Genomic DNA, 14,233 nt, shown 5'->3' with positions numbered 1-14,233 from the left:
AAAGGCTGTGTGTACCAAATGAGGGGTTCTTTACAGTGAACAGTTATCTAGAAATGACAGCATTCAAAGAGGCTTGGTTCCATGCTTAAACCAATGGCTGAAATAAAGGCAGGTAATTGTGATGGAAACAACAACGCACAGACTTCAGTTAGCTGTGGGAAAGGGTATGCGAGTCGGTGTATATGATGAATAGATTTCATGAGTACTAATGGATCTTCTTTATAGGAACACAGTGTTGTATTCAGACAGGCAACTAAAGTGGAATAAATGCCAAATGATTGCATTGCATAGCATTGTGGTACAGTGTCAGTGCTGCAAAGAGTCAACTAATAGTAGACGATAAACAAGGTAGGTTAAACTCGCTCCTTCTGGAAAAGACCAAATAATCTTCACTGACACTGGTTGTCCTTTACCGCCCTGATATTGAGCTCCATATTCACACCCTGCACAATAACCAAGTTTTGCATTTAGAAATTCTAAGTAGGGTCTGGCATGGCTGGTTTTCCAACATTGATAACTTACATTAGATGTGTTTCTTCTGGAATAAGCAAGGTGACTGTGGAGGCAGAAGTCAATGCACCAGCTTGGTTCTTATTGCCTTGGCACTTCTACTTCTCACAAATTCCTTCCCTGCGTCCACGCCTCACGGTGTAGGTGTGATCTCTGCCTGCTAGGCATCATGGCTCCGCAGATAGTCACTACCCTTGATTCTTGATTAAAGACGCAGCACTGCAACTTTGCACCATTATCCACCATGTGAACACACACGTCTAATTCACAAATGTCTCAGCAATGCAATCCCCTACACTGCAAGACTCCACAAACCCTCTTAGTTCTCAGGTAAAGTTTCTCATGTGGCAGCCTGTAACGCAGGTATGTCCACCTGCAGCAGTGGTACGTGCAGGTAATCATGGTTGGGCGAGGCGGTGGGATGTCAGCACATGACGGTATAGGAATTATTTATTTACTTAATTTTCCGTATTCCCTCGTCTGTCGACTAACACCCTCCCGCCCCGCCGCGCTGATCTGCCCGGAACGCCGCTGTCCACATCTATGTCTGCTGCATGTAAACAAGATTTTACATGCCATCTTGGAGTAAAGGATCACTGATTTGTCCTTGACCTTCTGTTTGACCTATAAATGAATTCCAAAGCAGTTCATTTAGGCAAATCCTTCACCTTTATAATTTAAAACCTCAACCTAATATCCCAGGTAAGGATTTTTTATTCAAAAGCATGCTACTTCGTAACACTAACCAGTCAGTTTAAGCCACAAGTTGCCAATGAAGACATTAGGAAAACATTCCAATCCTTTGTATTCTCACATATGGACCATAACTCGCCTCTTCAAAAAGTGACAGGGGCACAGACAGTACATCGACAACCTGCAGATTGTGTAGTCAGCAAAAGCATAAACTTGACCATATTACCAGCCACTCTGTTCACTTCACTCAGATGGATATCATGGGAAGCTAGAAGTGTCCTCCAAAAAGCATGCCTGCCAAACAGGACAGTCCACTTCAACTCATGTCCATGCCTTAAGAAGAACGAAAGACCTCTGGGCGTGCACGGAAACTCACAAGCAAAGCACACTGCAGGCAATCACATCCCGTGGTTCTGGAAACAAATCGAAAAAAATACCAGAGCTTTCTCAGGAACTGACCCTAAAACGAGGATTACCCAGACAACGCCATCTCTGCCTCCTTTCAAGCGTTCTTTGAAAGGCCACCTTCTGAGCAAACACATGGGCACCACAATCACTTGATTTGTTTCGTTTCCTAACTTTCTGTGCCAAACTCATTATTTTTCCCATGCCTTTCCAGCACACTGTACTTTACTCAGAGGCTCTTTATTACTTAATCCCCCTGCGTTGAGACAGTCTTTGACTAAAATAATAGAGAACAAATGGGGGGCTTACATTAACCTTATATCATGCCGAAGGCTACTTATCCCATGCATGTCCCCTTTAATGAGGTAATACATCGCATATAATCAAGACATAGCCCTCCTCCACCCTTCTGCGACCCCCCTCCCCCCAAGCAAGGAATAAATATGCTGACTGGCCAAAATAGCCAAAAAACGAAAGGGCTACGTAGATAATTTGAGATTAAGATATCAAACATATCATGTGTGGAGGAGTGAGCAAAAGGGAGAAGGGTGACTTCGCAGGTTAGTGGCTACAGCCATTTTTGCCCTGGTTTACTAAAGGTTTGCACGGGTGCTCAAGCTTCGCACCTAATGTAAAAGATAGCATTGATTTAGGTGCCGTTGTAAAGGCCCACTTTGGTGGAACTAAACAGTTTTGCGTTCCAGGAGCTCTGCTCAAATGTAGCAAATGAACATTCCAAGCATCACCACACCAACATTCCACAAACTCAATCACACTGGCTGAGCAGCAGGTATAACAGAAGGCCATTTGTTTACGACATGAACTGATGGCAAAGCTAGACATTTGCACCACCCTCAGATTTTTTTTCACTACTGTCACTTTGCTCGAAACATTACATCTTTGCTACTTAAAAAGTTAATATCCATTTGGAAAATGCAGCTGAAAGCTCTGTCAAGTGTACAACAAACACAAATCTAGAGTTCCTTACAGTTTGCATGCGTAGTGCCTGTGCCAGAAGATTTCCTTGTTAAATGCATTTTAATGAGATTGGTGTTTTCCGGGTCGCCACTGCTCTGTTTTTACTGCTCAGGTTTCTCAGCTCATCACCAGCTTGCCGACCTCTTGCTGTGTAGCTGCTCAGTTAGAGATTTATTCAGCAGTGCTCGTCACATCAGAGCTGTGCGCCTCCACATCTTTGTGTTTACGAGGCGGCTGCGGACTTAGCAGGCGTATAATACTTGGATAAAAGGAGCCAAGGGACACGCTGTGTGTGCAGTACAAGCCCCAGGCGAGCAGAAGGTGCATAACAAAAATCTGAAAAGACTGATCAGCTCCGGCCTTGCTTATATTACATACCAAAGGCGTGATAAAAGTGCCTAATCGGAGCTGCGCTGGGGTAAGTAGCCAAACAGGAAAACATATTTCCGTTCGTGCGTATTTCCACCTCCGCTCAAGTGTGTCTAAAGGGCCGAAGGCGCTACTTTCACCCAACAATACCCTTGATATACACAATTCCTGCTTTAACCACCATGCACAAATTTTAATATAGAAAATTGATAATCATTCAACGTATTTGTATATTTTGAGTCTGACCTCTTTTCTGTTTCGGAGGCTCCTGCACTCTGGATCCACGGTAATTGTTTAACAAAGTATGTATAACTCAAGGTCATTGAATGGTCTGTTTGTGTTGTGGTTGTTTGCTATGTACCTGCAAGGCTTGCGCACACTCCATTTTGTTCTGGGACAGGGTGATTTCTCTAGGGTGCTTGGACTCTTCAGAGGCTACATCATTGCTCTGGACCAGAAGCCCTGGGGCATCTGCACAATTCCTGCAAATGACAGGTCTTCAGCTTGATGGGACAGAATCCTTTGGTCACAGCCTCTGAAGGCCTCAGGTCAGCACTCACCAACAGTAACAACCATGTGCTGTGTTTGATGTACTGTCCTGAGACCCCTGCCGCTGAGTTCTGGCGGTAAGGATCATCAAATGTGTCTGATAGGAAACACAGCTACAAAACAGTCCTTTGTTGCTTAACATTCCCTTTACCACATAGAGCATTCCAAACTCCACCCAACGGGAGTACCTTTGCAGCATCCATAAGGCTATGGTGATCTTCCATACAGAGCTTTAAGTGGGGCGGGTCTTGCTAGTGCCCAAAGCAGGCAGTACTTCAAAACTGATTACCTGGCACTTTAGCCATGCCTTAACTTCACAAACATACACTGATCGATTTCTCAACAATGCCTATAAAAATCTTTGCGGTACTCAATAAAATGATGCAATCCCGGATTAGATTCACATTTTACTTCTTCTTGCATTCCCTAACAGTATTTGCTTTTTCCAGCTGTTTCATTTCTGTAGTTTCTTTTCATGCAACAAATGACTCTTGTATTTTGCATACTATGAACACAGTCACATCTAGTTGTCTGGGTGAGTTCAGGTTGATAATGTGTGTTCATAATGTGGCGTGATCAAGAGCTCTGGAGTTGAGGCCGAAGACAGTGCAAGTTTCATACAGTGCATTTAAGTGGGTCATAAAGACTACATGCTCATCCAGTCATTGGCCTCTCTGCCGAATGCACAGAGCAGGGGTAACATATGGGGCAACTGTAATTGCCAATTTATGTTAAAGTATGTGAAGGAGGTATGTATTTGTTAATATATGGACAGTTAACAGACAGTGATGGCAAGGAAGGAAATTACGTTCAAGATATGTAGATGAAGTATTTCACAAAGGCATAGGTAGAACAAGCATTTACAATGCAATGGTCTCGGCATTGTTAAAGTTAAAGCTATTGGCATTGTTCATGACATTATTTTTGGTTATGTTTTTGTTTTTAAAACCTTTAAAGAAACGGCATTGTTATTTACAGTGTCAATAGCTTAATCACTCTCAAATGCGAGACCTATTGCATTTGCACCCACACACAGAGCCACACACCCAAAGCCACCCACACACACAGAGCCACCCACACAGAGCCACTCACATAGAGCAACCCACACACAAATAGAGCCACCCATAGAGCCACACGCAGCCTTCGAGCCGAGACCTAAAAATGAATGTGTCCTTATGTAATAGTACAACTGGTGCTCTTGTAAAGGACTCCAATACCTTTGGGTTGAAGTTGCTCTGTACAAAACTGCAAAAAAGAAACAAAAACGAGGTCCGTTTACTCGAGTAGTCGTCAGTACGCGGCCTGCTAGTGCACAATCTATAGTATAGGGGCCATTCGATGAATGACGTCACGGCCACAGTAGGTCTTGCACCCAAGCCAACCTCATCGAAGAAACATTCTAGAATGCCTGTCGGTAGTGCTTGTTGGAATTGCAGATCCGGGGAACGAGAATTGCCCCTTTAAGTAACAAGGTGGCGTTATTGGGGGCGATGCGGTATATATCCGGCTGCGGGCCCCGCCGGAGCCACCGCCGGCGGCGGATGCTCTGTCAATAGGCGCGTTTTTAACGAGGGAGAGAAATGGCTCGTGACAGGCGGATCACACAACACGGCTTCTCTTAGATCATCCATCAATCCGTCGCAGGGGCCTCGCGCCTCCGTTTGTTGGCGGAATCAAAGCGACTGATAAAACAATGCAAATCGCATTAACATTTGCCGTCGCCGTCCCTGCGGTGAGGGGAAAACACATCTAGCTGACACATCACATGAGAGCTTGTTGACAAAACAACTCTCGAAGCGAGGAGTGAACAGCCAAGCTCATCTGAAGAGACGAAAACACGGGGGGGCTGGTGTGGGGAATGCCCATTCTGTCGAGCTGTCGCCCTCTAAATGTCATCTTTAAATCGAGGGCTTCAACTCGGATTTAAGGCATTGACGGAAGAAGGGTAGATGTTCAAATTCGGAACCACGGGGAGTACTCATTATATGCCTTAACCCCGCCCCCACCCCCTCACCATGCCTCGGGTCATCCGCCCGCATCCTTTCTTGTGCGGGGACACGCTTTCGTTCTCTTGTGTCAGACACGCTCATGTTTTGTGATATTTTTACAACTGAATTACACCCATATCAGTACATTTCTGATATCAGAGCGAAGACGCCGTAAATCCCATCTCTGACGTATGCTCTGGTTATTTACACGCTCCTCTGACCTCACAATGCCCTGGTTATTTAATAACCCGCAGGCATCACAGTGCCCTGGTGGTTTGCTCTGTTGGTTTTCACGCTCCTGTGACGTCACAATGCCCTGGTTGTTTAATAGCCGGTTGGCGTCTTTATGGTTTACACGCTCCTCTGATGTCACAGTGCCCTGATTATTTACATAACCACTTGTCGTCACAAAGCCTGTTCTGTTGGTTCTCACGCTCCTGTGACGTCACAATGCCCTGACTGTGTGTATAACCCTTTGGCGTCACAAAGCCATTGCGGTTTACAAGCTCTTCTAACGCCTCAGTGCCCTTGTTCTTTACGCCTCAATGCCCTTTGAACGGGGCCGAAGATCAGGAAACCAGGAGTTGAATCCTACAAGGAACGAACAACATAAGGGGCCTCTGACGGTAATTACAGTAATCGAAGCTACCATATATCTTTAACCAATTACCGCGCACAAAAGGCCCCCGGGAGCTCCACGCTGGGCCAGCCTGAGAGGACAGGGGGGAGGATACCAGAGCAGCAGCCGAACACGGGAGCCGACAGCAGGGGGAGAGGACGCCATTAACACCACTGCCTTTCTCCGAGGTCAAGCAGAAATGCCTCGGAGTAACGCAGTGGCGTTTTCGGATTCGGGGGCGTGTTTTTCTTTCTCTCCTCTTGCCATTGGCTGGAATGTTTACATTCCAGAGGAGAGAAAGAATCGATAAAACACGCCCCCGAATCCGAAAAAGACGGGGCTTGTTTGGAGAGACAATGCTCTTCTCCAATGGCTGACCAGTATTTTAGAGGCCAGCCAATGGAGAAGAGGTAAAAAAAAGGGGCGGGTTAAAGCCCCAGTCCAAAACATTAAATCTCGGAGCGAGACTGCGCAAGCGCAGCCTTAGAGCCGAGACCTAAAAAGGGCACATGTGTCTAACTGAAGAAGAGAATGTAGAGGGAAGTGGTGTGAATGGGAGAAAAGCATTGAGTGAGAGACTCCAAACAACCGCTACTCCTTAGTTATATTAATTCTCAGCCTTATAGTTTCAGAATTAGCTGAACCGTTTTCAATTCTAACTGTTCAGAACAATGCCATTGCTATTACTCATTTATTTGATAGACTCGCAAGCACTTGCAAAGCCAATACATATAGCTTGTTGTAAGTGTATCTATCGACCAACAGAGAGGCTCCCAAACCTTGTTCAGGTAGCACACTGTATGATTCACAAGAATCTAGTTTCCAGATTTTAAGCCACACCTTTAATTGCAACAGCCAAACATGTCTGGTAAGACTCCCAATTTATGCTTCTTTGACAATGCACCTTTTAGAGAACCCACCACCACCTTTTCATCCCAATAAAGCACTCCTTACACCTTTAGGTAGGTCAAACAGGTTCATGCCAGATCCCTCAACAGCCACTTTATCTCCTAGTGCTCGACTCGGCGCAAAGGAGGCTCTAAGAGGGTTATCTGTACTTTGTTATCCTTTTGTGCTGTTATGATCTGTCTTAATAGTGGTAGGTCACATTGAGGAAGAACATGGCAGCAGTATTGGACACCAAGTCCCACAGAGCATGGCAACAGTATTGGCACAAGTCCTACATACATGACTTTACACATCTTGTCTCGTGATGCCACTAAGTTGGAGTGTCGGGGAATCAGTGTATAGGATATAGTAAACAAAGGACGTCTGTTCCAACTTGGTTTAAAAAGGTAGCTTCAGGTTTCCTCAAATGCACAGCTACTCCAATCATAATTAGGAAGGTATGGCTGGGATTCTCTGGTAGGCCTCACATAAATAAGAAATATGTAACAAAGAAAGGTAGTCGGGTAGTGGCAGAAAGTGTATGGAGCTATAGAATGCTCGGATGTAGGAGAATGATGGGAAATCTAGTTTTCTGGTTGAACAAAACTGTGTTGATAAGTGTACGCTTGAAATAGGTTAAAAACTCGTGTCAGGTCTATACACCTTAGTGTCTGAGACTCTGATTTAAGATTTATGGAATACCACACCTGAAAAACATATTGGAATGGGACCTGAACCTAGATTCAAAGTAATGCTTACTTAGACTGTAAGAAGGCTTTCTAGGCAGATGAACGATGGTAAAGTTCATATTTGTCAAATGGTTAAATAAAGCTAAAATGGGCCACAATAATAAGGGATGTCAGGCATGATAACAAGGTTTCACTAATAAATAGTTATAGTGCATACTGTATAAGGGACTTTTAGACCTGACATCTTTGGTGTGCCCTCCCCCCACATTTTGTCCTCATCCCTCTTGTTTTCTGATTTTGTTTTTATTGGTATTAGGACTATGCACTTTACCACTGCCAATAAGTATTATAGTACTTGTGCGCTCTTCTTAAAACACAGTAAAAGTGGCCTCACCTGAGTGGCACATTTGATTTACTTTTAAGTCCCTAGTATACAGTACTACCTAGTACTCAGGGCCTGGAAATTAAATGTAACTAGTCGGTGTGCAGCACTGATTGTGCCACCCGCTACAGTAGCACTTTAGAACATGTCTCAGGTCTGCCACTGCAGCCCGTAGTGCAGTTTTAAAATAAACCTTTTGCTAGGCCTAAATCGTGTTTTTTAATACATATGTCACCCCTAAGTTAGGCCTAAAGGGCTCATAGGGCAGGGTGCATTGAATTTAAAAGTAGGACATGTGGGTTTAAGTTTTACATGTCCTGGTGGTGAAAAACTCCTAAACTCATTTTTCACTTCTCTAAGGCCTACCAACCCATTAGATAACCTTATAACATTTGATAAGTGCTAACTTTTGATTGGGAGCAAATAGGAATATCATGTTTGGACTCATATGAATTGTAATTTAATATCCTCTTTAATGGTAAAGTCAGATTCTAATCCACAATTCTGAAAATGCAACTTTTTAAAAACATGGCATTTTCTTGCCCTATCTATTTGGTGCCGGCTTCCAGTGTCCTGTGTTACATGACTGTGAATAGCTCTGCTACTGGGGTTTGTGTATTCCTTCCAGGCAGTGAGACAAAGGGAACTGGTTAAGCGGACCTGCTCCCTGGCTCATTTACACTTCAAAGTGCTTGCCTCCAACACACACAAAGGAATGTTACACCAGCCTTTTATCATTCCAGACTTCATGGAGCCTTTGCAGGGGCTTTCCAGAACCAGATGTGGGGGTATCCCAGGATGTCCCCCATATTTCAAAAGATGTCACCACATATAAATAGTGGCCCCTCAGAAAATGACTTCAATGCACTTCTGGACCTGTGGACACTACAAGAGAACTGCATCGTTCCCCAGAGTAATGCCATGCTGCTTGAGGCCTGCCTTGTTCACCAGAGGACTGCCATGCTGCTACCAGAGGACTGAGCTGCTCCTTGAGGCCTGTCTTGTTCATCAGAGGACTGCCCTGTTGCTTGAGGCCTGTCTTGTTCTCCAGAGGACTGCCCTGCTGCTTGAGGCCTGCCTTGGTCTCTGAGAAAGATGACTGGGCCTGCTCTCTTCATCTCAGGCTAACCTGAGTGACTCCAAGAATCACTTGGTTGACCTCCTAGTCTGAGCTACAGGTACAGAACAAGCTCCAGAAGCCTCCCTGCAAGCCCAGCTGACCTGCTGCAACTAGACCTGCCTGGACCTGCAGCTGCGCCTGTCTGAGCCTGTACTACTTCTTGAGCCAAGAAACCACCTCTATAAGTAGTTTGTGGTTCTACCGTTACACTATTCGTAAAGCTTGATCTAATCTTTTCCCACTCATTTGTGGGAAGAGCTTAGTCCCTGATCCTTGAGATGCCTCTCCAGGTCCTGGATCATCGGCTGGCATGAGAGTGCACTCCTCTTCTAGAAAAGTGGCAATCCCAAAGTTTTGGGTTCTTCGCGACCGTGAATTGGCCTGTTCACGCTGAGACTCTGCCACTCGCAACGACTGCCAATGCGAAGATCCAGTGAACCTGACTCTTCGAGCTACAGTGACTACCAGCAACTACCAGCAATGCAAGATCTGCACTTCGCTCTACAGCAACAACACCCCCAGTGATCGGCAATGTGAAGCACCAGCAACAACTGTCTGCGATGGCTGGCGGATCTTCGCGCAACAGCGATGACCATCCATGCGACCAGGTCTGGACTTACCAAGCCAGACTTTGAAAAGGTAACTTTTTCAAAGGAACTAGCGTGGTCCCTGTTTCGGGCCTGTGCTCCATTGTGGTTGGCCTGAACATGTGACTTCCCTGGTCTAGCATGACCAGATGACCACGAGGGGCGCTTTGTGCTTTTAGGCTCTATATGTACCTGAAACCATGAAATTCAATATCTCCGGTTCTACTGATTGGATTTTTGTCAGTTTGGTTTCATTCTATTTATTAAAAGTTACTCCATTTTCCTAAATTGGTGTGGTATTTTTCTTGTGCTGTGTTTTAACTTTCTTACTGAGGGTTAAGCACAAGTTAATTAGTGACTTTTGTAGTTCACCCTGACAAGGATTGTGGTTGTTGTCAAAGTGGGGCTTCCACCCCCCTAATTCAAGCCAACCAATAACCAGATTTCTTACAGGCACAGATACATATTTCATAGTAAATCTTTTGATGGCTTCCGATGTTAAGCATACCTTGGTTTTCAATCTTCGGATTGGCACTTGCTTTGTCACTCAGTAGTTTGTCTCTGGAGAATTTATTGGTTGGACATACCTCAGCTTTAAGATCATTTTTCGACCTTGCACTGAATATCTTCAGATGTGTAGTGATAGAGGCCGAAGAACAGGGTGTCTTGAATTGTTTGTTTTGGTATGTTGTGCAACCCGTTTAGTGTGCTTTGTTCATTACAAACTGATGGAGACGCATGTAACAAAAAATGATGATTGTTTGGATGTGGCATGCATCTGTTCCACAGATTTTTCATCTCAGGCACTTGAAATTGTAAATGGCTTAAAAGTTGTCAATATAAATAATTGTTGTATGAAATTAAGCCATGGGTTCTATTCCATACTATCTGGAATTATCGTATTCAATGCTGGGGGCAATCTATGTGGTCTATGAAATTAAATGATCTTGCTTGCTATCTTCCCTTCCTTTGTCTGTCCACCTCCAGGTAAATGCATTCTCTTGTGTTTCAGGTGAGCTGTGTGAAGAGAAACTCGATTTTTGTGCACAGGAACTAAACACTTGCCAGCATGACTCGAAATGCATTGTAACACCCAAAGGATACAAGTAAGACTAACAAAAGAAACAGCTCAAAACGTTTGTCATGTGTTCATTTCTGTTGCCATTTCTTTCTTTTTTGATGTAGACACTGCCACAGAACTAGGGTAAGGGCTGTGTCAGCTTCACTTGTGGCAGTGTTGCCCGAGGCGAGGCACTTGTCTCATGCAGTTTAATGAGGGACGTAAGAGCGGCTTTGGGCCCTTACTGAAAGCAGGGATTTCTGGTTTAGACAACATGTCATCTGCTCTTGTGCGTCTTCTCTAAAGGGTGGATGCATCTATTTTATATCCTTTGTGCTTTAATTAATTCTCATCCTCACCAAAATGGGTCCTACCTATACTCCTTTCTTCTCCAGTATGTCCGTCATGCTGGGGGGATTAAGATCTCTGCTTGTTGTAATGCTTTTTGTTGAATGAGGTATTTTGCTGAACTGCCACACCTCTCAGTAATTTCTAGATAGTAACTTAGAAGCCTAGTGCTGGCCCTTGTGGATCTTGATTCTGGACACAGAATCCTGACCAGAGTCAAACGGTGCTACATCGAGAACCTTTCAGGACAGACCATCTCCTGATTTCTCAAATGGTAGATTTTTAGCAGTATTTTCAATGCACCTCTTCATGAGACTGGACACTACCTCTGTATGTAGTGTTGTGGCTCTACCATTACACTATTTGTACAGATTGATATAATCTCTTCCCAGTCCTTTGTCTTTTCACTGAGATGAGTCAATCCTTTAAAAAACATACACCATATTGTCTCACATCAACCAAATATCAATAATAATATTTTCAATCGGCGTAAGAAAGGTGGCGTACTCTGGCATGCCAGGTAGTATTTTATACATTACATTTTATAATCTGATAATGTTTGAGCAGTGGATTACATTTCAACGTGCTTCGGGTGATCTCAGCTCTACATTGGTACACATCTGTTTCCAACACCTTTCATCCCATCTTCAATTCTTGTTGTGATGTTTTGAGGAAGAATAGCAGTGCCTTTTCTTTCCTGCCATATAAAGCATCTGAACGCTACAAGAGGCAGACCATCTGCGCAGAAACGCCTCTCCGTGGAGGAAACAGGGGAAGGACTGTTCAGTGATGATAGGTTTTTCTTTGTTCTTTAGAAGAATGTTGCTTACTCAGTTTGGACAGCCTAACCACCACAGCTCTTCAATTCTCTTAAACTCCACCACTTTTTCGAGTCTGCAGTCAGGTTAGATATGTTACCTCCCGTTCCCTCTTAAAATTGTATGAAACAACTTCTCTGCTCCTCAGTCCCAGAGGAACATAAATTACAAATGATGTTTATCTGTCATCTTCATCCTTTGCATGAAGTTACTGATCTCAGTCTGCTTGGTATAATCGTTTGCTTTTTAGATGATACCTCATCGGTATGAGGTCAAAACTTCAAATACATTTTATTTAAGGACTTACATTATGTACATACCTCGGTCTGCCCTCAGGATGAATTTGTTGAACATTCTGATGGATACATCTGCCAGTGGATTCCTCACCTTGTGAATATCCCCTGCGCCAGGAACATTCGGATTTTTTTCGTAGCTCTCCACGCCGACTTTTTTCCGCGTTGTTGACGCTAACGGTTTTCTGGGACTCTCCGTAGATTGTCTAGTTACTATGTTTTTCTGGATTGTTCATGGTCCTCACTTGCTTCTTTCCTAAGATGTCGTCAAGGAAGTCAGGGTTCAAGCCCTGTAGAGAGTGCGGAGGACATATGTCCATCCCGGATCCTCATGAAGATTGTGTCTGGTGTATGTCGGCGGATCACGACGTCGAGGGGTGCTCTTGCTTTAAAGGCTTTAAAGGAGAGAGAGGCCAAGCTGTTCATAGCGAAGATGAGGAAGGAGAAGAGAGGTCGAAGGCGATCGAGGTCCAGGTCGAGGTCGGGTTCGAAGTCCACGTCGGGTCATGCTTCAAGATCAAAGAAGCATAAGTAGAAGAAGAGGTACGGCTCTCGACGCCGTTCAGATAAGAAGACGGCTCCGAGATCGACTTCTCCAGTTCCTCGGCGCCGTAAGGACTATGTTTCTCCTTCTCCTTCGGCTTCGAATCCGGCTTCACCTGTTTGCCTGGCTTTGCCTGCAGCTTCTCCGGAGAGTTCTCCAGCTCCGGCTCCATCTCCGACGTCGATGCATTCTCAGGCTCCGGTGGAAGAGGCTCCGGTACCTGATGAGTGTTCGACTCCATTTTCTCCACCGTCTGCGCCGATTGGCCCGAGTCCGGTATTGCCTCATCCTGAGCCTTTATCGAGCCCTTACCCGCCTTTCCCTGGCCCAGGTCAAGTGCCATCGCATTACTTGAATGCCATGTGTGGTGTCTTTTCAAGAGCAATGTACCCCTCTGGAGCCCCTTCGGGTCCCATGGGTCCAATGGCCTTTAATTTGGGGGTTCCTCAGGCTCCCTTTATGCCATTTCTTCCAGCGGCGCCGTCCTGGCATTTCCCGGCACCGAAGACGTTGACGCCGTTCCCTTCATCTCCGGCTCCAACTCGACCTCGTTCGGCTCAGGCTGTGCCTCCGAATCCGTGTTCGGCTCCGGCTCTGTCGGAGTCGTGTGTGGCACCTCCGACGCCGGTTCCGAGGATAAGATCCAGGCGGGAGGCGCAGAGGATTTTGGAAGAGCAGAGGTATCAAGCAGAAGAAATGGAAGAGGGTGACCTTCTAGAGTCAGATGACTTATTTGAAGAATTAAAGGAGGCAAGTGGCCTTGATATGTCCCCAGAATGGAAGCTTTCTCCTCCTTCAGATGCTCCCCCTAAGGATGTGGTTCCTTACCACACAGTCATGAGGAAGGCAGCGGAGCTCTTAGACTTGCAGCTCCCAACGGCTGAATTTAAGTCCAACATCTTGACGGAGGTTCTTCATTCAGCCTCCACTGTAGTAGAATCTTTGCTTCCTTTTAATGATGCCATCACTTAGCCAGTTATGGAGGTTTCGCGTAAGCCCTTTTCAGCTCCAGCAGTGTCTAAATCTGTTGCTAGGAGGTACAGGGCAGCTCCAGGAGATCCAGACTTCCTAACATCCCATCCTTCTCCTGAAAGTCTGGTGGTTCAAGCTACCTGTTCGAAGAAGTCTTCTGGGACATTTCCTTAAGTTCCTAGTGATAGAGAGTCGAAAAAGCTTGACCAGTCGGCCAAGAAGGTGTTCTCCTCGGCAAGTATGGCCTTGAAGTCCACAAATGCCACCTGCCTTTTGGGCCGTTACATCCACGCCCTGATGGATTCTGCAAAACAGCTGGCTCCTAAATTTTCTGAGGAGGACAGGCAGAAGTTTAATGAGGTCTTTTCGGACACTCAAGCAGCTGCACGACAGGTTATTCAGAGTAGTTTGGACACTGCAG

The 14,233-nt window shown here is 45.2% G+C and overlaps 1 protein-coding gene across 5 annotated transcripts in view; it reads left to right on the top strand.

The window, feature by feature from the left end:
* Positions 1-14,233, top strand: part of SLIT2 (slit guidance ligand 2) — a 689,918-nt gene that overhangs the window by 609,041 nt on the left and 66,644 nt on the right. For all 5 annotated transcript variants that reach the window (XM_085642360.1, XM_085642359.1, XM_085642358.1 and 2 more), the window contains one exon: positions 10,790-10,883. In XM_085642360.1, coding sequence (XP_085498486.1) covers positions 10,790-10,883 — 94 coding nt within the window. The remainder of the gene's footprint in view (positions 1-10,789; positions 10,884-14,233) is intronic.

Source organism: Triturus cristatus, chromosome 2_2 (genome assembly GCF_964204655.1).
Source record: "Triturus cristatus chromosome 2_2, aTriCri1.1, whole genome shotgun sequence".
Taxonomy (NCBI): domain Eukaryota; kingdom Metazoa; phylum Chordata; class Amphibia; order Caudata; family Salamandridae; genus Triturus; species Triturus cristatus.
Note: the sequence above shows the minus strand (reverse complement) of the source record. Positions and strands in the feature narration are given on the sequence as shown.